At 44.1% G+C, this 26290-nt stretch overlaps 1 protein-coding gene across 3 annotated transcripts in view; it reads left to right on the top strand.

Moving 5' to 3' along the window:
- The window catches only part of VPS16 (VPS16 core subunit of CORVET and HOPS complexes), a 334351-nt gene that overhangs the window by 70167 nt on the left and 237894 nt on the right, over nucleotides 1-26290 (top strand). For all 3 annotated transcript variants that reach the window (XM_073647833.1, XM_073647834.1, XM_073647832.1), the window contains exons 5-6: nucleotides 6749-6893; nucleotides 23757-23872. In XM_073647833.1, the coding sequence (XP_073503934.1) occupies nucleotides 6749-6893; nucleotides 23757-23872 (261 nt within the window). The remainder of the gene's footprint in view (nucleotides 1-6748; nucleotides 6894-23756; nucleotides 23873-26290) is intronic.

The following is a 26290-nucleotide window of genomic DNA, read 5'->3' as shown; positions in this document are numbered from 1 at the left end:
TACATTATCAGGAAATAAGCGTTTCTATGCGCGATTATTCCTAAATGTGCAATATAAATGCACCTTTCATCTATTGCAGTTTCTGAATCGCAGTTACAAACTATCCTCTCAACAATGACAGCTGTGCATACCTAAGCATATTGCCATGGCAGTCCTGCTGGCCTTTGTTAGGTCATATAGTAATACAGCCTTGAAAGGTCTTGATAGTCACACTGGTCCGCACTCTTGTATGCCAGATTCACCTTCTCTTGGAGTCACAGGGTATCAAGAAGGAGTACACCAAATCAAACTTTCTCTTTGTAGATAATATATGTACAGTATATCACAAAAGTGAGTACACCCCTCACATTTTTGTAAATATTTTATTATATCTTTTCATGGGACAACACTGAAGATATGACACTTTGATACAAGGTAAAGTAGTCAGTGTGCAGCTTGTATAACAGTGTAAATTTGATGTGCCCTCTAAGTTACTCACACACAGCCATTAATGTCTAAACCGCTGGCAACAAAAGTGAGTACACCCCTAAGTGAAAATGGCCAAATTGTGCCCAAAGTGTCAATATTTTGTGTAGCCACCATTATTTACAAGAACTGCTGTAATTCTCTTGGGCATGGAGTTCACTAGAGCTTCACAGGATGCCACTGGAATCCGCTTCCACTCATGATCGCACAGGAGGTGCTGAAATATTAGCATCTCCCAACCGATCACAGCTGGAGCTCGGTGCTGCTAGTGGCGCCTAGTGGCTGCCAGTAGATCGGCGTCCCCGCGACGTCATAGTGATCGTTGCCAGGGTCACCAAGCTGACGGAAAGATTCTTAGACCATGCTAAGAGCATAGGCTAACAAGCTTCTGTACAGATATAATGCAATGCAATCAAAATAAAAAAAATGAAAGTCCCATAGAGGGATTAAGTAAAAAAAGATATATATATATATATTTTTTTTAATAAAAAATATTACACCAATAAATGCACATTTTTTATGTAAATAAAAATAAACAAAAATCGTACACATATTTGGTATTGCTGCGTCTGTAACGACTTGATCTATAAAACTCTCACACTAGTTAACCCATTCAGTGAACGCCGTAAACAAAAAACGTGGCAAACTATGGTTTTTCATTATGCTGCTGAGAAAAAAAGTGAAATAAAATGAGATCAAAAAGATGAATGTAAATTAAAAATGGTATAGCTGAAAATGTCATCATGTCCCGCAAAAAACAATCCATCCTACAGCTCCCAGGGCTGTGGAGTCGGTAAGTCAAACCTCCGACTCCTCAATTTTCTTGACTCTACGACTCTAACTCCACAGCACTGCCTGAGCATGTACATAAAGTGCAGCACAGATTCCTCTAAACTATTGTTGAGCGAGTATGTTCTATCCGAGTATGCTCGGGCGAGCTCCGAGTATTTACAGCTGCTCGGTGATATGTTTGAATTGCTCCCGTGTGCATGATTTGCAACTGTTTGACAGTTTTATTACATGTGAGGAATGTGTAAGAAATAGACATTCCTCACATGTAGTAAAACTGTCAAACAGTCACAAATCATGCACACCAGAGCGATTCAAACATATCACCGAGCAGCTGTAAATACTCAGAGCTCGGCCCGAGCATACTCGGCGAAAGGGTTAACAGAACATACTCGCTCTACACTACTCTAAAATAAAAGTCTAGATCAGGAATAGGACAGACATTTATAGGACATTTCATAACTTTCCCAAATTCTTATGAAAAAATTTACAGCACATCCTGCATTTAACTGCTGTACCCAATTTCTTATATATCTTAAGGGTCGCTCCATTTTATACCGACGCCGATTCCATGACTCAAACTCCACAACCCTGACTGCTCCATCAGCGGAAAAATTAAAAAGTTATAGCTCTCAGAATATAGCGAAGCAAAAATATTTTTTTTCTATAAGTTATTGTGTAAAAGCGGCAAAACATAAAAAAATTACATAAATATGGTTTCGCTGTAATAATACTGACCCGAGAAATAAAGCTGCCTTATCCATTTTACCACATTCGGATTGGCATAAATAAAACCAATACCAATAAAAACATCAACTCGTCCCGCAAAGAACAAGCCCTCACAGGACTCTATTTTCAGAAGTATAGGAAAGTTTTAGCTCTCAAAATATGGCAATGTACAAACTAGTTTTTGCAATAAAAAGTGTATTTTAGTGTGTGACAGCTGCCAAACCTAAAAACCCACTATAGATCCGGTATCGCTGTAATCGCACCGACCTGAAGAATAAAGTCATTTATACCGCACAAGGAACAGCATAAAACTAAATAAAACCAATTCCTGACCTGCTGTTGATTTGTTCATTCTGCTTCCCAAAGATCGCAGTAAGGCTCGGCTCACATTTATCCTGTGCTCTACGCTGAACACTTACACCGGGGTTTCCGTGTAAATCTCTGAAATTCGCGATTCAGATGGAACCCCCTGTCAGAAGATTCCCTATAATGAGGCAGATGGAGGCACTGTGGATGCTGTCTGGCATATCATCTGGCGGTGTTCGTCTTTTTAGGCATGTGTAAAAGTGCCTTCGGCCACAGTTTTGTGCATTTCTGAAAAGGCTGAACTGAGGCCATACGGAGCCCAGAGTAACTGTGCGCCTCATTATAGTAAATGTACACCTCGGGGGTTTCATCTGAATCGTGTCACTTAGTGCTCAGCGTATAGCGCTGAATAAATGTAGTTTCAAATATTATGTAAAATGTTCCCAATAAAAGATTCAACTAAATCCACAAAAAAGTCCCCACTCAGGTCCATAATCGGTCAATAGAAATATATGGGGCTTCCATTTTACTGGTACACTTTACTGGTAGTACAAAGGTTCTGGAAAACCGCTATGGCCCCTCGCCCCCCAATGGAAATCCAGCAAATTCTGTGCTCCCAAATCCAAATACCCCCCTCCCTTCTGAGCCCCAGTGTGCCTAAACCACATTTAGCATCCACATGTTTGGCAGGGTTATAATTTCAAAAATGGGGTCACTTGTGGGGGGTATTCTGGTCTTCTAGCACTTGGGGACTCTGTATATGGAGACCACAAACTATTTTTGGTAAATCTGTACTCCATGAGGCAAATAACGCTCTGCATCTCAGTATTGAAGTCGGAGATGGCAGTTACTACTGGTAAGATTCTATGTAGATGGGAAGGAGGAGCTAGAGGCAGAGCTCCTCCTGTTATGTTCTGCAACTAAGGAATAGGAGGGAAAAGCTGTCCCTGAACTGAGACTCAGCTTAAACCCTACGCTGAGGTGGGTGCCCTATTCCTTGTGAATAGCCCCACTGACACTCCTGCACTGAACTCAAACGGTGACCTGAAGGAAGGGGAAAGGGTGTCCCTAAAAGATCTAAGGACTGGGAGCAAAAACAGGAAACCTCCTAAGAGAAAAGTTAGTTGCAGAAACAAAGATAGAAGGAAACCAAACTGGTGGAACAAGAAGTCCCAGGATATCAATTGTCCTAAGCACAAAGAACTAACAAGGCATCTTAGCCAGAGCATAAGCGTAACACTGATGTCCAGGAAGGAGTGGGAGACAGGTGCTGAGTAATAAAGAGTGAGGAAATCACGTGACCAAGACACCCAGCACCAGAGGAAAAGACTAGAAGCCAGGAAACCACAACAAGATGGCCGAAAAATAAAACCACATAGATTCTAACACCTCCCTCCTCTTCTCCCATCTATCTAGATAGAATCTTATCAGTAGCAGCTGCCATCTCCTATCTCGGTAATGAAAGTCTGTCTTCACTGAATTCAGATTTTACCTCCGAATTGAGAATTTTGGTAATGACGGATCAATTCTGACAAAGAAAAAAGCAGATTTTTCTGATAATATATATTACAAAGTTTCATATCTTCATGTGTAGTATTTATTTATGAAATAAAAATGGAAAAAATGGTTACACTTTAGAGGGAACCTGTCTTTACTAGAAATACGCAAAATATATATATATACAGTACAGACCAAAAGTTTGGACACACCTTCTCATTTAAAGATTTTTCTGTATTTTCATGACTATGAAAATTGTACATTCACACTGAAGGCATCAAAACTATGAATTAACACATGTGGAATTATATACTTAACAAAAAAGTGTGAAATAACTGAAAATATGTCTTATATTCTAGGTTCTTCAAAGTAGCCACCTTTTGCTTTGATGACTGCTTTGCAGACTCTTGGCATTCTCTTGATGAGCTTCAAGAGGTAGTCACCGGAAATGGTCTACCAACAATCTTGAAGGAGTTCCCAGAGATGCTTAGCACTTGTTGGCCCTTTTGCCTTCACTCTGCAGAACAGCTCACCCCAAAGCATCTCGATTGGGTTCAGGTCTGGTGACTGTGGAGGCCAGGTCATCTGGCGTAGCACCCCATCACTCGCCTTCTTGGTCAAATAGCCCTTACACAGCCTGGAGGTGTGTTTGAGGTTATTGTCCTGTTGAAAAATAAATGATGGTCCAACTAAACGCAAACCGGATTGATTAGCATGCCGCTGCAAGATGCTGTGGTAGTCATGCTGGTTCAGTATGCCTTCAATTTTGAATAAATCCCCAACAGTGTCACCAGGAATGCACCCCCCACACCATCACACCTCCTCCTCCATGCTTCACGGTGGGAACCAGGCATGTAGAGTCCATCCGTTCACCTTTTCTGTGTCGCACAAAGACACAGTGGTTGGAACCAAAGATCTCATTTGGACTCATCAGACCAAAGCACAGATTTCCACTGGTCTAATGTCCATTCCTTGTGTTCTTTAGCCCTAACAAGTCTCTTCTGCTTGTTGCCTGTCCTTAGCAGTGGTTTCCTAGTAGCTATTTTACCATGAAGGCCTGCTGCACAAAGTCTCCTCTTAACAGTTGTTGAAGAGATGTGTCTGCTGCTAGAACTCTGTGTGGCATTGACTTGGTCTCTAATCTGAGCTGCTGTTAACCTGCGATTTTTGAGGCTGGTGACTCAGATAAACTTATCCTCAGAAGCAGAGGTGACTCTTGGTCTTCCTTTCCTGGGGCGGTCCTCATGTGAGCCAATTCCTTTGTAGCGCTTGATGGTTTTTGCAACAGCACTTGGGGACACTTTCAAAGTTTTCCCAATTTTTCGCACTGACTGACCTTCATTTCTTAAAGTAATGATGGCTACTTTTTTCTTGCCATAATATAAATTCTAGCAGTCTATTCAGTAGGACTATCAGCTGTGTATCCACCAGACTTCTGCACAACAACTGATGGTCCCAACCCCATTTATAAGGCAAGAAATCCCACTTATTAAACCTGACAGGGCTCACCTGTGAAGTGAAAACTATTTCCGGTGACTACCTCTTGAAGCTCATCAAGAGAATGCCAAGAGTGTGCAAAGCAGTCATCAAAGCAAAAGGTGGCTACTTTGAAGAACCTAGAATATAAGACATATTTTCAGTTTTTTCACACTTTTTTGTTAAGTATATAATGCCACATGTGTTAATTCATAGTTTTGATGCCTTCAGTGTGAATGTACAATTTTCATAGTCATGAAAATACAGAAAAATCTTTAAATGAGAAGGTGTGTCCAAACTTTTGGTCTGTACTGTGTATATGTATAATGTATACATTATATTATATAATGTATATGTATGTATGCATATATATGTGTGTATCTATTTATATGCATGTCAGTTTAGGAGCTGTGTTGTCTTGGGAAATAGGTGGGGACGAACATCCAGTCCTACTCCTGAGTAGGAAACCCTCCTCCTGTGAAAAGAACTAAGCCATCCTGGAGAAAGAGTGCTTGGTCATCAAATGGGCAATTGACACTCTGAGGTGCTACCTGTTAGGTCGAAAGTTCCGGCTAGTGTCAGATCATGCGCCCCTGAGATGAATGAGGGAAAGGAAGGGGAACAATGCCTGGGTGACTAGTGGGACAGTTTTATAGGTCAGGTCTTACGGACGCGCTGATACTAAATATGTGTACTTTATTTTTAATTTTGTTTTTTGTTTTTTTACACAGATAAATATATTTATTGGATGAATATTTTTTTCTTTTTTTGTTCTTTATTTTGTGATTTCTTTTTTTTTTTAATATTTTTACAATTTTCATTACCTTTTTTTCTTTTTTTTTTTTTTAACTTTTTTGCACAACTTTACACAGTCAGATCAGAAATCTGATACTCTGCAATGCATCTGCACTGCAGAGCATCAGAGCAGCGTCTGACACAGCCACCTTCCTGAAGGCCCCTGAAGGACCCCGCGGCCATCTTGGGACCGGGGGTCACCATGGAGACCATCAACACAACGCAATTGCATCGCTTGTGCTGATGGGATCACCGAGGGAGCCCACTCACTCTGCAATGTTGCTGTCACTATTGACAGCGGCATCACAGGGGTTAAACGCCCGCAATCGGTGCTGGCAAAGATCGTGGGCGTTGCTGCAGGGTGTCAGCTCTCATATAGAGCTGTCACCCACATGTGGTCGCGGCGGCGCTCAGCTTGAGTCCACTCGATCACTGCGCCGTACATATACTGCTCTTTGAAAGATCGCAGCTCCCGCAGAGCAGTATATATACAGCGCACGTCGGGAAGGGCCTTCCTGCAGGTGTTCCTTTGGCTGCAGCGATTATGTCATCTACACTCATGACCACAGCAGAAAAAGAATTTAGAAGAGAAAACAACATCTTTATTATAAGCATCATATTTTCTGTATGCAATATCTGCATTGATATGTCACTGTCAATTTAACCTTTTTTGGATCATGTCTTATTTCAGGAAGTTAAACAAAACCAAGTTCAGGAAGCTCGGGTATTTCATTCTGAATACAGAACTGGCATTGCAATTTTAACTGGAGCGCTTAAGTTCACCATAGCATCAAATATTGAAGAAGTAAAATTACGTAGAATGCCAGATATACCAGGTAACGTACATTTCTGATTACTTTATTTTCATTTAATGTATTACTTTTAAAATATTGTTAGCACTGTAGTCTTTCAGCATTACAGAGAAAGGCGAACATCTGATTGATGTTTCTAAGTTCCTGTTTGGGGTCTAAGGCCATGACCCCACTATCAGTATTTGGTCAGTATTTTTCTCAGGAGTGGGAGCCAAAACCAGGTGAGGAACAATCAGAGAAAAGGTCTAATAGAAACAAGTCACCGACTCTGCATTTATTACTCATTCCTGGTTTTGGCTCCCACTCCTGAGAAAAAATACTGAAAGAATACTGACCAAATACTGATAGTGGGGCCGTGGCCTTAGGCATAATGTTTCTCATGGAGTGTGACATGCCTGAAATGCCAGGGTAAGGTGACTAAGACCATGCAATGCTCCTCTACGAAGTTAAAGGGGTATTCCCATCTCCAAGATCTTATCCCAATATGTAGTAGGTGTAATAATAATAATATTAGCAAATAACTACAATTAGAAATGTAGTGTAGTATTTTTGATTAGCTATGTCTCTTTCCTCATGTGCAGGCATTGCAGGACCTTAGGTATCCATGGTTACTGATAAAGTGGCAGTTAGTTAGCTAGCTGCTAGTGGTCTTAACCATGGATACCTAAGATCCTGTATTGCCTGAACATGAGGTAAGTGGCATCGCTAATCAAAAATACTATACTACATTTCTAATTTGGAGATATTTGCTAATATTCTTATTACACCTACTACATATTGGGATAGGATCTTGGAGATAGGAATACCCCTTTAAGTATGGAAATTGCCTCTTCAGAGAGGGAGAGAGCTTAAACTCTAGTGCCACTTATTGGAAGTAACAATCCTATAAGTCAGTATCAAGCAATCCTTGCCATATGACTTGGGTTAAAAGCAAAATGAGAATCTCTATTTGCAGACACGTGTTTCAAGTTGTTACCCCTCCTCGGTGCAAAGCATGAGATCTGATTTGGCTGTATGAGAGGCCTCTGTTTCAAAGTTTTTTATTAAGACAATCAAAATAACATATAACTGTATAATTTAATAAGAGATTGCAAATTAGAGGTAAAAATAAATATAATTTACTGCAGCATGATGTCTAGCTTTTGAGAATCTTTTGGTCTACTTCACTTTGTCAGGCTGGTCCTATTTAAGTGATTTCTTGATTGAGAACAGGTGTGGCAGTAATCAGGCCTGTGTGTAGCTAGGGAAATTAAACTCCGCTTCCCAAAGATGTGATAAACCAGTTAATTTGTTTTAAGAGGGTAAGGGGGTAATCACATTTTCACACAGGGCCCTGTAGATTTGGATTACATTTTGCCTTAACAATAAAAACCTTCATTTAAAAACTGCATTCTTTGTTTACTTGTGTTATCTTTATCTAATATTTAAATTTTGTTTTGTGATCTGAAACATTTAAGTGTGACAAACATGCAAAAGAATAAGAAATCAGGAAGGGGCAAACACTTTCCCCCACCACTGTGTATAGTCCATTGGTTAACATTAATTAACTAAACATAATGCAACAACATAGGAAAGAAGAAGCGATGAGATTCTCTGACCCAAGATAATCTTATCCATTTTCTAGGAAGATCCCCAGATGTTTTTCAAAATTAATTTGGCTTGCTAAAAGGTGTCCGAGGAACTCCCAGCATGTAGCCCAAAACCAGAGTTAGAAAAAAGTGTAGGAACAGAAGAGTCACAAGTAGAGATGAGAGTTGTTCTACTCGAACTGTTCGCCAATCTCAAATTCTAGCTGTTTTGGGCGGTGTTCGAGCCGTTCGGCGAACACGAACGATTTGAGAAAAATTCGGCTGTTCGAGGTTATGTTCGATAACTGTTCGTGCACCAAAATCATAACTGGATTTTTTCTCAGTAATGATGAAAATTATTGTTAATACGAAGTGTGAGTGTACAGCGGGGTTGGGGGAGGGGCAGGGGATGGATCTCTGCAGGAATAATGAAGATCTCCATTTTTTTTTCTCTTTCCCGCATTTACAGTGGGGAGGTGCAATCTGTCAGCCTATCAGCAGCGCACACACGGAGCGAAGTGCTTTTTTCACACAAGCAAGGGCATGTGTCATTGGCAGTGTATGTCACATGTCCTTGCCCTATAAGACCAAGCCATTTTCCCCGTCGCCACCATTTTCTCACTGCTGCAGCTGCGTGTTAGATGGCACCGCTGTTGCTGTGTGCGCTATACCTTGTTAATTTCAAGCCAATTTTCGCACAAATCTACAGATAGCTTGGGAGTAGGGAATAGTTGTGATTGCAGTCCTTTTAAGGACTAGGTTACAGCATTTCCTACGACTTTTATCAGGCAGGTCTGTGCTCTTAAATAGATAGATTGTGGGAGTAAAGACTAATTGTAATTGGAGTCCTTTTCAGGACTAAGTTACATCAGTTCCTATCAGTTTTTGCCAGGCAGGTCTGTGCCAGTGCTGTCAAGTTTTTTTCACAGCATTTGGCTGAATCTAGCAAAGCTAATCCTTTTTGGCCTATTGCAGAGTGTGTTAGTCAGTGGAGTAGCCTATCTGTGTTGCAAGATATACCACCTGTGTATAGAATACCAATTTTTTTACTGCACCTAGTGAAGTAAAATCTTTTGGGCATAGCCTCATTCTATTAGTCCATCTATACTGACCTCCATCAGGTTGCAAACTGAAAATAATTTTTTGTCTGCATCTAGCTCTGAAAAAATATTTGGGCTTCTAGCAGTGTGTGGGACTTGGTCTATTAGTCCATCTATACTTACCTCCATCAGGTTGCAAACTGAAAATAATTTTTTGTCTGCATCTAGCTCTGAAAAAATATTTGGCCTTCTAGCAGTGTGTGGGACTTTCTCTATTAGTCCATCTATACTTACCTCCATCAGGTTGCAAACTGAATATAATTTTTTTCTGCATCTACCTCTGAAAAAATATTTGGGCTTCTAGCTGTGTGTGGGACTTGTTCTATTAGTCCATCTATACTGACCTCCATCAGGTTGCAAACTGAATATAATTTTTTTCTGCATCTACCTCTGAAAAAATATTTGGGCTTCTAGCTGTGTGTGGGACTTGGTCTATTAGTCCATCTATACTGACCTCCATCAGGTTGCAAATTGAATATAATTTTTTTCTGCATCTAACCCAGCCAATAGTTTTGGCCTAATACCACAGTTTGGCCACTCAGCTCTGCTCTGTTCCCATCCATTGTTTTTTTGTGCAAACAACTCCAGAGTTGTGAATTAGTTAACCACCAAAATGAGTGGAAAAAGGCCTGCTGCTGGTGGAAAGGGGAATAGGCGTGTTGGGAAGGGGAAAAAAGGTTGTGTCCGTGGGGTAGGTGTTAAAGCAACAGTAACATCTGCAGAAGAAAGACCATCTTCCAGCCAAACTAAAATGTCTACTTCTTTTAGCGGACAATGTGATAAGATCCCTTTCTTACGGCCACGCCAATCGCTACAAATTCCAGATGAGGCACAAAAACAGCAGGTGCTTCAACGGATATCAAGTGCTCCTTTAAGTGGGCTCTCCTCCACATCAACTTCAACATCACAAATACTCCAGTCCTCAAAGGTGTCACCCCAATCGCACTTGCTTCCTCACAGCTCCCAAATCTCCAGCTGCCCGTCTGAGTATGAGGTAGAACAGATGGTTGAGTCTGCAGAGCTGTTTACTCATACTATAGCCTGGGAATCAGAGGTCGACTCCAGCGCTTCTGTGAATCCAGACGAGGAAATGATCTGCACTGATGCCCAGAATCTTTATGAGTCGGATCCAGGACCAGACGCAGAAGGTTCTGACCATAATGTAGACCCTCATTCCCAAACTGTAACTCCTGTTGGTGGAGACAATGAGGAAGACGATGATAAGACTCAAATACCTGATTGGAGCGACAACTTTAGTTTTTTGTCAGGGCAGGAACAGGTTGGCTCTGAGGACGACGAGTGTGATAACGCACAGGGTGATGATGATGATGAGGTTGGAGATCCCACTTACTGTCAACCCACAGTCAGCCAAGAGATGAGGTCAGCAGAGGAGGTGGAGGAAGATGCTAGTGACGACGAGGTCAGGTTGCGCCTTCCTGGACAGAGACGTAGTACTGGAAGCACGTCAACAACTGCATCCTCAAACACAACTCTGCCTCTCACCACAAGTCGTGGTGGCTCTTCAGGTCGCATGGGTGCTAAGCCTTGCATAGCCTGGGCATTTTTTCAGATCGATAGTACGAGTTGGGTCATCTTTATCTGTAACATTTGTCAGCAAAAGCTAAGTAGAGGCCAAAAAATACATAGTTTGAGTACTTCATGCATGAACCGGCACATGGACATGAAGCATAAGTTGCAGTGGGAAGCTCAGTGTGCTACAATGCGGCCTAGCCGGCCGGGCCAACCACCGTCTGCCATATCTTGTGCATCCGCGGCCTCTTCATCCTCTGTGACTGGGGGGACAGCAGTCACACCTGTTTTGGGGCGCAGACCTGCCACCTCTTTACCCGCAACAGCCAGCGTGATTGGCTGGTCATCATTTTCTTTGGAGGTGGTAACACCAGCTGGTGTTGAGCGCTGTCCGACATCGATAGCACCACCTTTGGATCAAGGCAACCTAACATGTCCGCCTGCATCTTCCTCACAGACCGGCAGTTTGCCGGGGACACCCTTATCAACCCCGTCTAAGCACAATAGCCAGCCCTCGGTCCCTCAGATGTGGACAAGTAAAAGACCATTTCCTCCTAGCCATGAGAAAGCTAAGAGGTTGAATTTCACCATCTGCAAGCTCTTGGCTACAGAAATGCTGCCTTTCCGCCTGGTGGACACAGAGGATTTTCGAGACCTTATGTCCGTCGCAGTGCCCCAGTACTAGATGCCCAGTCGGCACTACTTCTCAAAGAAAGGTGTGCCTGCGCTCCACCAGCATGTCGCACACAACATCACCGCTTCTTTGAGAAACTCTGTGTGTGACAGGGTGCATTTCACCACAGACACTTGCACGAGTAGGCATGGACAGGGGCGTTGCATGTCGCTGACTGGGCACTGGGTAACTATGGTGACAGCAGGACAAGGGGCTGCTGTCCAAGTCTTGCCGTCCCCACGAGTTGTGCGTCAATCCTCTTTATGTCAAAGTTCCTCCACTGCTTCTGCCTCCTCAACCTCCTCTCGGTCTTCCACCTGCACCCAAAGCCTGTCTGGTCATGCCACAAGCTTTCTAACTGCGCAGAAGGGATCCTGCACACCTCCTTACTATGCTGGCAGTAGGGCTCAACGTCATCAGGCGGTTTTTACTTTGAAATGTCTGGGAAATGTGAGTCACACAGCTGAGGAGTTGTGGTCAGCTCTGGAGAACCAATTTTATGAATGGTTGTCTCCACTGGACCTGAAACCAGGGAAGGCCGTGTGCGACAATGCTGCAAACCTGGGTGCGGCCCTTCGCCGGGGCAATGTCACACACGTGCCTTGTATGGCTCACGTGTTGAACCTGGTTGTCCAGCAATTTTTAGCCCACTATCCCAGACTAGATGGCCTTCTGCAGAGGGCACGGTCGCTGTGTGCTCACTTCCGCCGTTCGCATCCCGCAGCTCAGCGACTTACATCTCTACAGAAGTCGTTGGGCCTGCCACTTCACCGGCTAAAATGCGATGTGCCTACCCGGTGGAATTCAACTCTGCACATGTTGCAGCGACTGTGGCAGCACCGACCAGCCCTGGTGCAATACGTTCTGACGTATAGCCTGGGCCAACGAGATACGGAGGTGGGGCAAATCACGCTGGAGGAGTGGTCTCAGATCAGGGACCTATGCACCCTTCTGCACAGTTTTGAAATGGCGACGAAGATGTTTAGTGCTGACGATGCCATTATCAGCATGACTATTCCGGTGATTTACATGCTGGAGCACATGTTAAACAGAATTCGGAGTCAGGTGGTGGCACAAGAGGAGGTGGAGGAAGTAGAGGAGGAGGAGTTGTATGCGGAAGGGCTAACATCTGCAACATCGGTCGGCAGCACCAAGGCGGCAGGCATGTGAGGGTGGGGGAGATGGTTTTACCAGGGCGCATGGTAGCAGCCAAACTAGTGAGGAAGGTGCAGGAGCCCAGGAAGAAGTGGAGGACGAACTGATGGAAGACTCATCAGATGAGGGAGACCTTGATCACATTTCTGTTGTGCGAGGTTGGGGGGAGAGGACAGAGGAAGGAAGCATGATTGTTACCTCGCCACCAACACAACAGGGACTTGGTGCTCCTGGATGCGCAACACACATGAGTGCCTTCTTGCTGCACTACCTGCAACATGACCCTCGAATTGTGAGAATTAGAAATAATTCTGACTACTGGGTTGCCACACTGTTAGATCCCCGGTACAAAAGTAAATTTGCAGAAATTATTCCTGCCATAGAAAGGGATGCACGCATGCAGGAGTATCAGCAGAGACTGTTGCAGAATCTTACATGTGCTTTTCCACAAAACACCAGTGGTGCACGTAGTGAATCTCACAGTTCCAACTTGCCAACCGTGGGACCGTCAAGTGTTCAGCACTCAAACCGTAACAGAACCACAGTATCTGCTGGTAACATCAATTTTGCGGAATCATTTCACCACTTTTTTAGCCCATCCTTTGCAAGGCCACAGGAGACAAGAAGTCTGACACATAGTCAACGCCTAGAGACGATGGTACAGGAGTATCTCCAAGTAAACATTGAAGCCATGACTGTGTCACTGGACCCTTGCTCTTTTTGGGCTTCCAATCTGGATAAATGGCCGGAGCTAGCCACTTACGCCTTGGAGATCTTGTCATGCCCCGCAGCCAGCGTTCTGTCTGAACGTGTGTTCAGCGCTGCTGGTGGTGTGCTGACAGATAAGCGCACGCGGCTCTCCACTGATAATGTAGACACTCACGTTCATAAAGATGAACAAATCATGGATCCGAAACGACTTTTCTACCCCTGTGTCATCCTGGGGAGAGTAAAAGCTTGATGATTGGTTAAAATCACCCTACCAACCGTTTTAAGCTTTCAAATTACTAATCATGTTTATCTGTATCTTGACTGGAAAATAATTTGGGCTTTGTAGCAGTGTGCAGCACTGATCCTATTAGCCCATCTATACTAAGCTCCACCAGATTTAAAATTAATAATAATTTGTAGCTGCATCTAGCCCGGAAAATAATTTTGGGGCTCCGAGATGCGCAAGACACAGAAGTGCCTTCTTGCTGCACTACCTGCAACATGACCCTCATATTGTCAGAATTCGAAGTAATCATGACTACTGGGTTGCCACACTCTTAGATCCGCCAAACTTTTCGATCAACCTTTTCATTTTAATAAAGACCAAAAAAATGGTCATTTTTGAAATTATAAGCATTAGCAGGTTATTACAAACTGAAATCAAACAGTTTTCAACTCAAAACTTTATTCTAGGTGATGTTACATTTTCACATAGGACCCCTTGTTCGAAAGGAGCTTCTGAACTCTCTCGTCCATTGAATTTGTCAGGTTTTGGATGGTTTCTGCTTCAATTGTTTTGCATGAGGACAGAATACCCTCCCAGAGGTGTTGCTTAGATGTGAACTGCCTCCCGCCATCATAGACACTCCTTTTGATGATGCTCCAGAGGTTCTGAATGGGGTAGAGGTCAGGGGAGCATGGGGGTCACACCATAAGTTTGTCCCCTTTTATGCCCATATCAGCCAGAGATGCAGATGTTTTATGTGCAGCATGAGATGGTGCATTATCATGCAAAAAAATGATCTTGCTGTGAAATACATGGTTCTTCTTCTTGAACCATGGCAGGAAGTGCTGTTTGAGAAAATCCACATACATTATGGAGTTCATCTTTAGCGCCTTCAGGGATCCTAAAGGGGTCGACAATCTCTCTCCCCATGATTCCAGCCCAAAACATTACTCCACCTCCTCCTTGTTGGCGCTGTAGCCGTGTTTGCGTGGGGTGTCCATCAACCAGCCATCCTCCACTCCATCCATCTGGACCATCGAGCGCTGCACGGCACTCATCCGTGAACAAAACAGTTTTGAAATCAGTCTTCATGTAATGTTTGGCCCACTGGAGCCGTTTCTGCTTGTGTGAAGTGGATAGAGGAGGTCGACAGGATGGCATGTGCACAGCTGCAAACCTCTGAAGGACCCTGCATCTTGTTGTTCGGGGGACGTTGGAGGCACCAGCAGCTTCAAAAACTTGTCTGCTGCTATGACAAGGCTTTTTTGCCGCTGCTCTTTTAACCTGACGTAATTGCCTGTAGGAAAGAGTCCTCAATTTGCCCTTATCAGCACGCACACGTGTGTACTGTGAATCAGCTACATACTTCTTGATTGCCAAGACACTTTATCCTGATCATCGCACAATGTTGATTGTAGTCATGCCTTGACCTAAACACTCCACAATTTGTTGCTTCTCAGCAGCCGACACATCCTTTTTCTTTCCCATTTTGGCAGAAAATGTAGGCTGCTTAATAATGTGAGACAGCCTTCTTAAGTAGTCTTGCCTTTCATTGGACACACCTGCCAAACTAATTAGCACAGGTGTCTGCAATTGCTTACAGTGATATAAAGAGCCCTGACACACATCACCATCAATGAGTTTAACTGACAAACAAATTCTTCCCTTATCACTCCTAAACACTTTTTGCATATTAATTTGGAACACAGTGTACATGTGCTTTTCCACAAAACACCAGTGGTTCATGTAGTGAATCTTACAGTTCTAACTTGCCAACCGTGGTCTGTATGGAGTTGTTCAATAAAGGGCCCAAAATTAAGATAACATAGATGGGAGAGGTCTCTATGAATAGGAATTCCTAAGTATTTGATACCCTGTGAGGGCCAGGCAAAGGGAAAGTTGGACTGGATGGAATCCTATATGGATTTGGGGAGGGAGACATCGAGGGCCTCAGACTTCGCTGCATTGATTTTAAAATTTGACCATGTAACAAAGTGATCTATTTCAGCCATAACAGCATGGATGGATATATGTGATTGAGTGATATATACTAGTACATCATCAGCAAATAGAGAGCACTTGTACTCGGTGCCTCCCACCTCAATCCACCTAATATTGGGGTTATGGCGAATTGATGAGAGCAGGTCCTCCGTCACTAGGATGTATAAGAGAGGGGACAGAGGACATCCCTGCCTTGTCCCATTGGTGATTGTGAAAGGTGATGAAAATGTTCTGATGCACCCCCTGGGCCTTGGGACACCCGGAGCCGGACCCTTTTTGGTGGATGCTGGTGGTTGTAGTCTTCGTGGCGGCGACCCGGTTCCGTGGCTCAGGGTGGTCAAACCAGTGGCGGAACTATTTATGTGGTTTTGATGTTTAAATGTCCGACTACACCACCCGTGGATTGCGGTCAGAGTGAACCGCCGCTGCAGGGCAGACCGCTGAGGCTGGTGTTGTGGGTGCAGCAGAGCGTAGCATAACTCCCCACGGGAGGAGTATAGCCTCAGGGCAGTGTATGCGGAGGATGGGGGTGATGGTGCAGGGCAGCAGCAGTAACGACACGAGTCAGTGATGCAGTCCAGGGCCTTTACTCACAGTTCTTATTATCCAGACCACGTCTGCAGGTAACGGCTGCCCACGTCGTAGTGTGCTCACCAGGTGAGGGGCTCAGACAACTCCCAGATAACTTTGGAGCGCTTCACAGGACCCCCTTTGTGTGTCCTTTGTCTGGCCTTTCTTACCAACCCTTCTGTCCGTCTGCCTCGGGCCTCCTCTTGGTAAACTTGGCGCCAGTTTCCATGACCCTATGTGCTGCCCTCCTAGCGGGTGTAGCGAGGGGCTGCGCCACATAAAATGTCACAGCCTCCGGTTTCTAGCTGAGGGTCGTTTCCTGCCTCCACTAGTTTCGGGGACCGGTCTCCCCCTTTGGCCTGACCCCTCCATGCAGGTGGATTCGGGCGTGCGGTGGCGACTCGCCCGTCCGCACCCCTGGGATCCCTTCGTTCCTCGTTCCTGGAGCCTTCTCTTCTCCTCTTCCTTCCTTCTCCCTCTTCCAGGCCTGGGCCTCTGTTACTAGGCCCGCCTCCGGAGCAGAGCTCATGCAGAGCCCCTGCTCCCTGCCACTTCTGCTCAGACTTCTCTGCACTGAACTAAGATGGTGCCCACCTTTTATACTCCCTTCTCAATGCACCCAGGAACTGCTTCCTCCCTGCTCCTGCACTACAGGGTTCCCCTTCCTCAGTGTTCCCTCCCCCCACTCCAGCCAGGGACAGGGACTGTCGTGCCCATCTCAGGGGCATATTGGTCGCCCTGCCCCACGGCAATGTGGTGTAATGCATGCAGGTGTCGGGTCCTGATCCACACTCCATCCTTACCTGAGAGTGAGATATCACACCTCTGGGTGAGGTGCAATACCTCTGTAGCAACCGAGCCCTCAGGGTGCTACAGTTCCATTTATCTTCAGCCTAGGTGACGTATTGCGATACAGGGCCGTGATTTTGGCTATAAAAGGGTCCCCTAGACCCCTACCCCAAGCTTTTTAAGAGAATCATATATGGCGTGCCAGGAGACTCTATGGAATGCTTTCTCAGCATCCAACGAGAGTATCTAATTACAAATTTTTAACTGCATCTAGCCCAGGAAATACTTTGTGCCTAGTAGTAGTGTCTGCTAGTCAGCGGATTATCCCGGCTGTTAAGCAAGCTACACCACCTGTAGTTTGGACACTTAATTTTTTCAAAGGAAATGCTTCGGGACCACGGGATACTCAGTGAAGAGCATCAGGAGGCACCCCAAGGCATAGGGGCTGGGACTGGCAGTAGGATGCCTTGCGGTGGACCGCCGAGCTCGATCCTTGTAAAAGCTTTTTAACTGCAGCAGCTTTAGTGGACGCTACTGGAGCTGGAATTACGCGGCTGCTGGCATGAGACTTGCCCTCCAATAGATCCTTGTAAATGGATTTAAAGTGTATTCATTCAAATTAGGGAGACAATTTAAATTAAAAAGCTTAGAGCTGCCTCCACCACAGGGGGGCTCGCTCGACCCACCAGCGGACAGGCACCAGTATTGGGAGAGGGGGGCTGGCCGTCAGGGTTCACCGCGGCTCTGGCACAAACCCGGCGACACGGAGGTGGCACGGGCAGGAGCGGACTGGCCGTCTCGGCTTCTCACTTTTTGGATTTTAGAAGGGCATGACATGCCTATATCTGTGTCTCCCCCTCCTTTTACTCCTCCACCTCTTTTCTTTTCTCATGACTATATGTACTTGTCACTTTTCCATGTGTTAGTTGTGTCTTCTGAGCAGTTTGTCAGCTTTTGGACACCTTTTGAAGGTGTTTTCTATGTGTTTCTATGTGTTTTTGTTTGCCTGCCATTGGTTTTAACGGTGTTCGACGAACAGTTCGGCGAACACACGGGTGTTCGACGAACCGAACCGAACTCGAACACTACGGGGGTGGCTCAACACTAGTCACAAGGTACCCAGAAATAAGAGGGTAAAAGTCTCCAGACCGGAGTGTCAAAGAAAAGAATAACTGCAACTAAGTATATAATTATGGCACAGAGAGTATTCACATGTCTTCTGTGTATTGCATGTAAGGGGACCAAATCTTTTCAAACAAAAGGATTCAGTCTAATAGGATATTTGTAAGTTTCTTGCTAACCATAATCCATAAGAGTTTCAATTTCACTCGATCAAAACTAATTGGGGGAGACTTGATAATCAGCATGGATTCATGAAAAAAGGTCGTGTCTAACCAACATGTTGGGTTCTATGAGGAGGTAAATGCAAATCTGATTGTTGGTAATGCAGCGGATGTGATTTATCTGGACTTTGCAAAGGCATTTGATACTGTACCACATAACAGCCTTATACTGAAGCTACAGAAGCAAGGACTTGGGGGGACTATATGTAGATGGGTAAGGAATTGGCTAAATAATAGGAATCAAAGTCGTCATAAATGGTACGTTCTCTAAATGGGATATAGTCAGAAGTGGGGTGCCGCAGGGATCTGTGCTAGGACCGATTCTTTTTAACCTCTTTATTAATGACCTTGGGGATGGGATTGAGAATAAAGTGACAGTTTATGCTGATGACACCAAACTATGTAGGATATTAAAATCTGATCTTGACGTTACAATATTGCAGAACGATCTGGATAAGATGACTGAATGGGCAAACACTTGGCAGATGAGGTTTAATGAAGATAAATGTGGAGTAATGCACCTAGGACGGAGTAATCCTATTGCTGCATACACATTAAATGGGAGTATACTTGGGACTACAGAACAGGAGAAAGACTGGGGTATTCTGGTTACAAGTAAGCTGAGCAGCAGTACTCCATGTCAAGCAGCAGCCGCAAAAGCAAACAAGATTTTAGGATGTATAAAAAGAGAAATAAAATCCCGCGATCCCAACGTATTGATCCTCCTTTAAAAATCACTGGTGAGGCCACATCTGGAATATGGGATCCAGTTTTGGGCTCCACGTTTTAAAAAGGATATTCAGAAGCTAGAGTCAGTTCAAAGGCGGGCAACTAGATTATTACAAGGGATGGAGGCCTCTCATAGGATGAGAGGTTGAAAAGTTGAGCTTGTTTAGCTTAGAAAAACGACGCCTCAGAGGAGATCTCATTTACATGTATAAATATATCTGTGGTCAGTACAAAGGACTAGCACATGACTTATTCCTTCTAAAGACTATAATAAGGTCCAGGGTGCACTCATTACGGGTGGAAGAAAGGGGATTCCGGGACCTAAACAGGAAAGGGTTCTTTACAGTCAGAGCAGTCAGGCTGTAGATCGCTGACCACAAGAGGTAGTGATGGCCGACACTATAACAGCTTTCAAAAAACAGCTGGACGATTTCCTCGATACACATAACATTGTGAGTTACAGTTAAATTAGACAAAATGTTACACCCATAGTAGTACATTTAGTATGGTAATAGTAATTACATTAGTGTTATAAATTAGGTTTGATCCAGGGTTCTTGGACTGATCGCCTTTTCTCGGGGTCAAGAAGGAATTTTTCCCCGTGACGTAAATTGGCAGAATGTGTCCTGGGGTTTTTGCCTTCTTCTGGATCAGCAGATTTAGGCATAGGGGTTTTAGTAATACCATTATTAGAATCACAAGAGTAATACAAAATATAAAACTAATTAAAAAATGAAATTCTAAATGGGAACATTTTTAACCCCTTTATGACGTGGTACGTAACAGTATGCACCACATCATAACCCACTGTTCAGTGTGGGCTCCTGCTCTGAGCCCACACTAAACCAGGCACATGTCAGCTGATTTATACATCTGACATGTACCCACAACAGCGGATGTGCGTCACTTACCCCGCCCATTGGTGACCCCGTCACATGATCGCTGGTCACCAATGGGTTGGCATGACAACCCGGGGTCTGCAGCAGACCCCTGTGGTTGTCATGTCCAGATTGCTGTGAGCGCCACCCAGTGGTCGGCGCTCATAGCAAGTGAGCAAATCTGCTACATACAGGCGATCTAATTATCACCTGTGTCTAGCAGAGCCGATCAGGTAAATGCTCCTTCTAGTCTGCCATGGAGACTATTAAAGCATGCCAAAAGGGAAAAAAAAAAAAAAAAGTAGTTTTTAAAAATATAAAAAAAATATATAAAAGTTTAAATCGCCCCATTCAAAATAAAACAATAAAAAAAAACAAAAACACATACCAAATATGTGTATTGCCGCATTCAGAATCGCCCGATCTATCAATATAAAAAAAGAATCGGTAAATGACGTAGCAAGAAAAAGAATTCTAAATGCCAGAATTACGTTTTTTTGGTCGCTGCAACATTGCAATAAAATGCAATAACGGGCGATCAAAATATCAGATCTACCCCACAGTGGTATCAATAAAAACATCAGCTCGGTGCGCAAAAAATAAGCCCGCACCCGGCCCCAGATCCCGAAAAATGGAGACGCTAGGGGTCTCCGAAAATGGCCCCATTTTTCTTTTTTAAGCAAACTTTGGATTTTTTTTCACCAATTAAATAAAAAAGAACCTGTACATGTTTATGCACTCGTAATGCCCTGGAGAATAATAATGGCTGGTCAGTTTTAGCATTCAGTGAAAGTGATTAAAAAAAAAATATAAAAAAATACGCTTTGGAATGCACTTTTTTTTTGCAATTTCACCGCACTTGGAATTTTTTCCTTGTTTTCCAGTAAACAATATGGTAAAACCAGTGATGTTGTTCAAAAGTACAACTTGTCCCGCAAAAAATAAGCCCTCATATGGCCATATTGACTGAAAAATAAAAAAGTTATGGCTTTGGGAACAAGGGGAGCAGGGCCCGCTCCAGGTTTTCATGGGCCCCGGGCGAAAGAGTCTCCGTGGGCCCCTTTAACACATACCACGATTCATGATGCACAGATATGGCAGAGAAAGATAGGTATACAACACAGGGCCCAGCCTGCCCCCTCATCCTTCACATATGCACACAGACAGACACACGCACACACACACATGCACATGGTACACAGATATGCACACATACAATATGCAGACACACATACACAGATACGTATACATACATATTTGAACTCAAATTATTAAAAACACATATAAAACAGACCTAAATATACATACATTGTCATACACATTGGCATACACAGATATTCATATCATCCATACACACACACATTAGAAATATTTATGATATGGGGATTAGGAAGCTGGCAACAAGCCTCACTCACCTGCCCCCGGCTTGTGTGCTGTCTAGCTCCTCAGGCATGTAGCTGTGCAGGCCGCTCCTCCCAGCATTTGTGCAGGACCTCTGGCGCTGTTTGAGTGCTGTCACTTCACCAGACATGGCCGCGCGCTGTGCGGCTGTGTCTGCTAATAATAATGCGGCAGGGGCGACACACAAGAACAGTTAAAGGCGCAGTGTCACACCTGCCGTGTCATTATTAACAGACACAGCTCACTGTGCGCTGCCATGTCCGGTAAAGTGAAAGCAGTCAAGCAGTGCAGGACCGCGGCCCGGGCCCCACGATGACGAGTGGGCCCCCCTGATGGTCCAGGGCCCCGCCACTTGCTTGGGTGTTGACGCCGACCCTGTAAGGCCCTAATAAAAATTGAGTAGCCCCACCATAGACTGTAATAGAGAATGTCCATGCATGCCTAACTGCCTGGGTCATATGGGTTAGGATTGCTGTCAATGACTGAAATGGGAATATCCTTTAAAGCAGACTACAAAAATCTATGGAATTTCTAGTAATGTAGCTTAAGTTTTATAACTGTAAATTATTTTTACAGTTACTCATCAGAAGAAAAATCCATAATGCATATTATCTGTTATGTGATCACATAAGTTAGCATTAAATACCAGGCTGCAAGCCAAATCCAGATGATATTCTGCAAAAAAAGAGCTTGACCATGATCTGCAATGTTGAAAATAAGGTTAGAAATATGTGCTTTAATATATTAGGATTGATCAAAATAGTCCCTGATGACCCATCCCCAAGTGCCAAATAGTGCTGAGTGCACAGTTAGCAGTGACAGAATGTAAATCACAATAGCAACTAATGCCTACAGCCTATCACATAGCTGTGTGCTGACAACAGGATTTATTGGTACAGGCTAATCATTTTTTTATGCATTTAGCAACACTATTTTATTGGCCAAAATAATTCTGCTTTGAGTTTAGATCAAAAACTAAAATAGCAAGGCATATTTGCATGTGGTCCGAGGAGTGTTGGACCTGCTTTAGGACTCATAAATACGGAGTACAGAGGTCACGCAATGGATACACAGTGCCCTGAATAACTGTGCTAATTCCTGTACTAGAGCAGTGACAGCTACAGAGCCCTCATACGTGTCCACCACAAATCTTCCTACAAAGCCCACAGTCTCTGACACAAATAAAGTTACCGGCAATGTTTGGCGCTTGAATTCCGAGGAGCTCGAGCTCTGAGGAAGGACCCAGGCTGAAGGCAGCGCATGCTCTGTAGTTGAGATGGTGCCAGGAATCAGACTGGATGTCTGCCGGTGCATGCGCTCTGCGGCACTCGCTAGCCGGAGCCGGGAGGCTAAGGATGCATCTGCCGGCCGGTGGTAACCAAGGAAGCGGCGGGCAGTGCTCACATGGCAACCGAGGTGAGTGTGGGCCCCCCGCGCTCCATAAGAGGATGTGCCAGCTGGCAGTAACCTAGGATGCCGTGGGCAGCACTGCAGTGCTCACATAGCAACCGAGGTGAGTGGTCCCCCGCACTGTGCAGGGCCCCAGCACTTGCCCGGGTGCGACGGGTGGTGACGCCGGCCCTGGAGGGGAGCAAAAAAAAATGAAACCACAAAAACTGAAAATACTCCAGTCTTTAAGGGGTTAATTGTAATAGTGCAGCAATAATAAAAATTGTAATAAAATATTCAATTTGTGAGGCTCAGTCCCAGTTAGTTAGTAAATTAGTGTACTGTTAGTGTAGGGAGGAAGGTTGAACTTGATGGACCTAGGTCTTTATTCAGCCTACGTTACTATGTTACTTCCAGGCACCTGCAATAGTGTTATCCTAGCTGTAAGAAACATGATTAATATAACTTTCTGAACATGCTTTGGGGTATTGGTCTATTTAACAAAGCCTCCAAGTGGGACCAAATCATTGAAATCTGAGTAAATGATTGTATAAAGTGATCCAAAATCTTTGTACCTGAGGACATGACCACCATTTATAAAATGAGTTCCTATGTTTGCTGGAGTTTCTATCAGCTTTCTGATTTCCTCCTAAACCACCAGAATATTGTAGTGTATTTCGCTTGCTGTGACTTCATCATAAGGTGTTTCTGAATATGAGCATAATTGTAACCGTTGACTGATGTAAATGGTGGCAAGCTGTAAAATCCTAAAACCACAGAGAAATAGAACAAAAACATTCTTTAAACATTGGTTTGTTTTTCAGGTGCTAAAGTGTCGCCTTCTTGTTGGACAGTTCTCCTACAGGATAGAATGACATTAATTTTAGTAGCCATAGGCAAAGAGTTGTTCCTCTTGGATAATACAGCTGTTTCTGTTATGGTAAGTACAACAGTTTTAGGTTATTATTGCCGTTACAGAACCTTAAACCTACTAATGAATGTTAAAAGTTGGAGATAAATTTCCTACAAAACTTTGTAATCTCCAGAATTTTCTATGTGGTTCTGAAACAATCAGAATTTTAGAAATTGTATGGAGAACCCGAGGTTTAATATCCTGCTAATCCTTTTTTTTCAGCTGGTGAGCCTAGTGAAGGGGGCAGTATTAGAGAAGCTTTATTTTACTTTAACCAGGTGTAGTCCAGTTGACGCTGATTGAGGCTTAAAAGAAACTTCAGCACGGAAATGCCACTCCTGCCCAACGCGGCCAAAGATTAAATAACAATGAAAGATGTTCCAGTCGTTTCTTTGATTAAAACAATTCAAAAACTTTATTCCAAAACATGGTAAAAATTGGCAATCCTGGTACATCCAAGTAATACGATCTTAATCATGGATAAAGCTGGTACCAAACATTCCCTGCTTAAATATAAAGTGGCACTCCCCTTGTGGAGAATGGAAGCTCTGCTGGAGCCTACGCTGTGCCCACTACTAAAGAAAATGAATATTCACTGCCTCCCACGGCCATGGGCGTGGAGAGCAATGAATATTCATTTTCCTTAATAGCCGGCACACTGTAGCTGCAGCGCGGCTCCCAGTGGTCTGTGTGCCTGCTATTAAAGCTCATAAATATTCACTACAACCCACTCCCATGGGTTGTAGTGAATATTCATGGTCTTTGATAGTGGGCACACTGACCGCAGAGCGGCAGCAGGAGCTGTGCTGCACTGCAGTGTGCCGGCTATTGAAGAGACTGAATTGTCACTGCTCCCCACGCGCAGAGTCCCGGCGTGGAGAGCAGTGACTATTCCAGCACAGCATCTCACACTGTGTGAGGATGCATGGCAGGGACGCCATGCGCGTCTTTCATGCGCCGCTCACACAGAGTGTTGGCAGCAGAGCGGGACAGCGCTGGAGGGGAGAGGATGCAAGTATGATTGTTTATTTTTTGTGGGCAGTGTGATGGGGGCTTAAGGGGTGCCATGCATACCAGGAAGGGGGATCAAGGGGTGCCATGCATCCCAGGATGGGGGATCAAGGGATAGCCGCATACCAGGATGGGGATGAGGGCCACGTATACCAGGAAGGAGGGGCCATACATACAGTACAGACCAAAAGTTTGGACACAACTTCTCATTTAAAGATTTTTCTGTATTTTCATGACTATGAAAATTGTACATTCACACTGAAGGCATCAAAACTATGAATTAACACATGTAGAATTATATACTTAACAAAAAAGTTTGAAACAGCTGAAAATATGTCTTATATTCTAGGTTCTTCAAAGTAGCCACCTTTTGCTTTGATGACTGCTTTGCACACTCTTGGCATTCTCTTGATGAGCTTCAAGAGGTAGTCACCGGAAATGGTTTTCACTTCACATGTGTGCCCTGTCAGGTTTAATAAGTGGGATTTCTTGCCTTATAAATGGGGCTGGGACCATCAGTTGTGTTGTGCAGAAGTCTGGTGGATACACAGCTGATAGTCCTACTGAATGGACTGTTAGAATTTGTATTATGGCAACAAAAAAGCAGCTAAGTAAAGAAAAATGAGTGGCCATCATTACTTTAAGAAATGAAGGTCAGTCAGTCCGAAAAATTGGGAAAACTTTGAAAGTGTCCCCAAGTGCAGTTGCAAAAACCATCAAACGCTACAAAGAAACTGGCTCACATGAGGACTGCCCCAGGAAAGGAAGACCAAGAGTCACCTCTGCTTCTGAGGATAAGTTTATCTGAGTCACCAGTCTTAGAAATTGCAGGTTAACAGCAGCTCAGATTAGAGACCAGGTCAATGCCACACAGAGTTCTAGCAGCAGACACATCTCTACAACAACTGTTAAGAGGAGACTTTGTGCAGCAGGCCTTCATGGTAAAATAGCTGCTAGGAAACCACTGCTAAGGACTGGCAACAAGCAGAAGAGACTTGTTTGGGCTAAAGAACACAAGGAATGGACATTAGACCAATGGAAATCTGTGCATTGGTCTGATGAGTCCAAATTTTAGATCTTTGGTTCCAACCACTGTGTCTTTGTGCGACACAGAAAAGGTGAACGGATGGACTCTACATGCCTGGTTCCCACCGTGAAGCATGGAGGAGGAGGTATGATGGTGTGGGGGTGCTTTGCTGGTGACACTGTTGGGGATTTATCCAAAATTGAAGGCATACTGAACCAGCATGGCTACCACAGCATCTTGCAGCAGCATGCTATTCCATCTGGTTTGCGTTTAGTTGGACCATCATTTATTTTTCAACAGGACAATGACCCCAAACACACCTCCAGGCTGTGTATGGGCTATTTGACCAAAAAGGAGAGTGATGGGGTGCTACGCCAGATGACCTGGCCTCCACAGTCACCAGACCT

The sequence above is a fragment of the Phyllobates terribilis genome, unplaced genomic scaffold, assembly GCF_046119375.1.
Source record: "Phyllobates terribilis strain yellow unplaced genomic scaffold, ASM4611937v1 Scaffold_9__5_contigs__length_417890890, whole genome shotgun sequence".
Lineage (NCBI taxonomy): Eukaryota > Metazoa > Chordata > Amphibia > Anura > Dendrobatidae > Phyllobates > Phyllobates terribilis.
The sequence above is the reverse complement of the archived record's forward strand: the minus strand, read 5'-3'. Positions and strand labels throughout refer to the sequence as shown.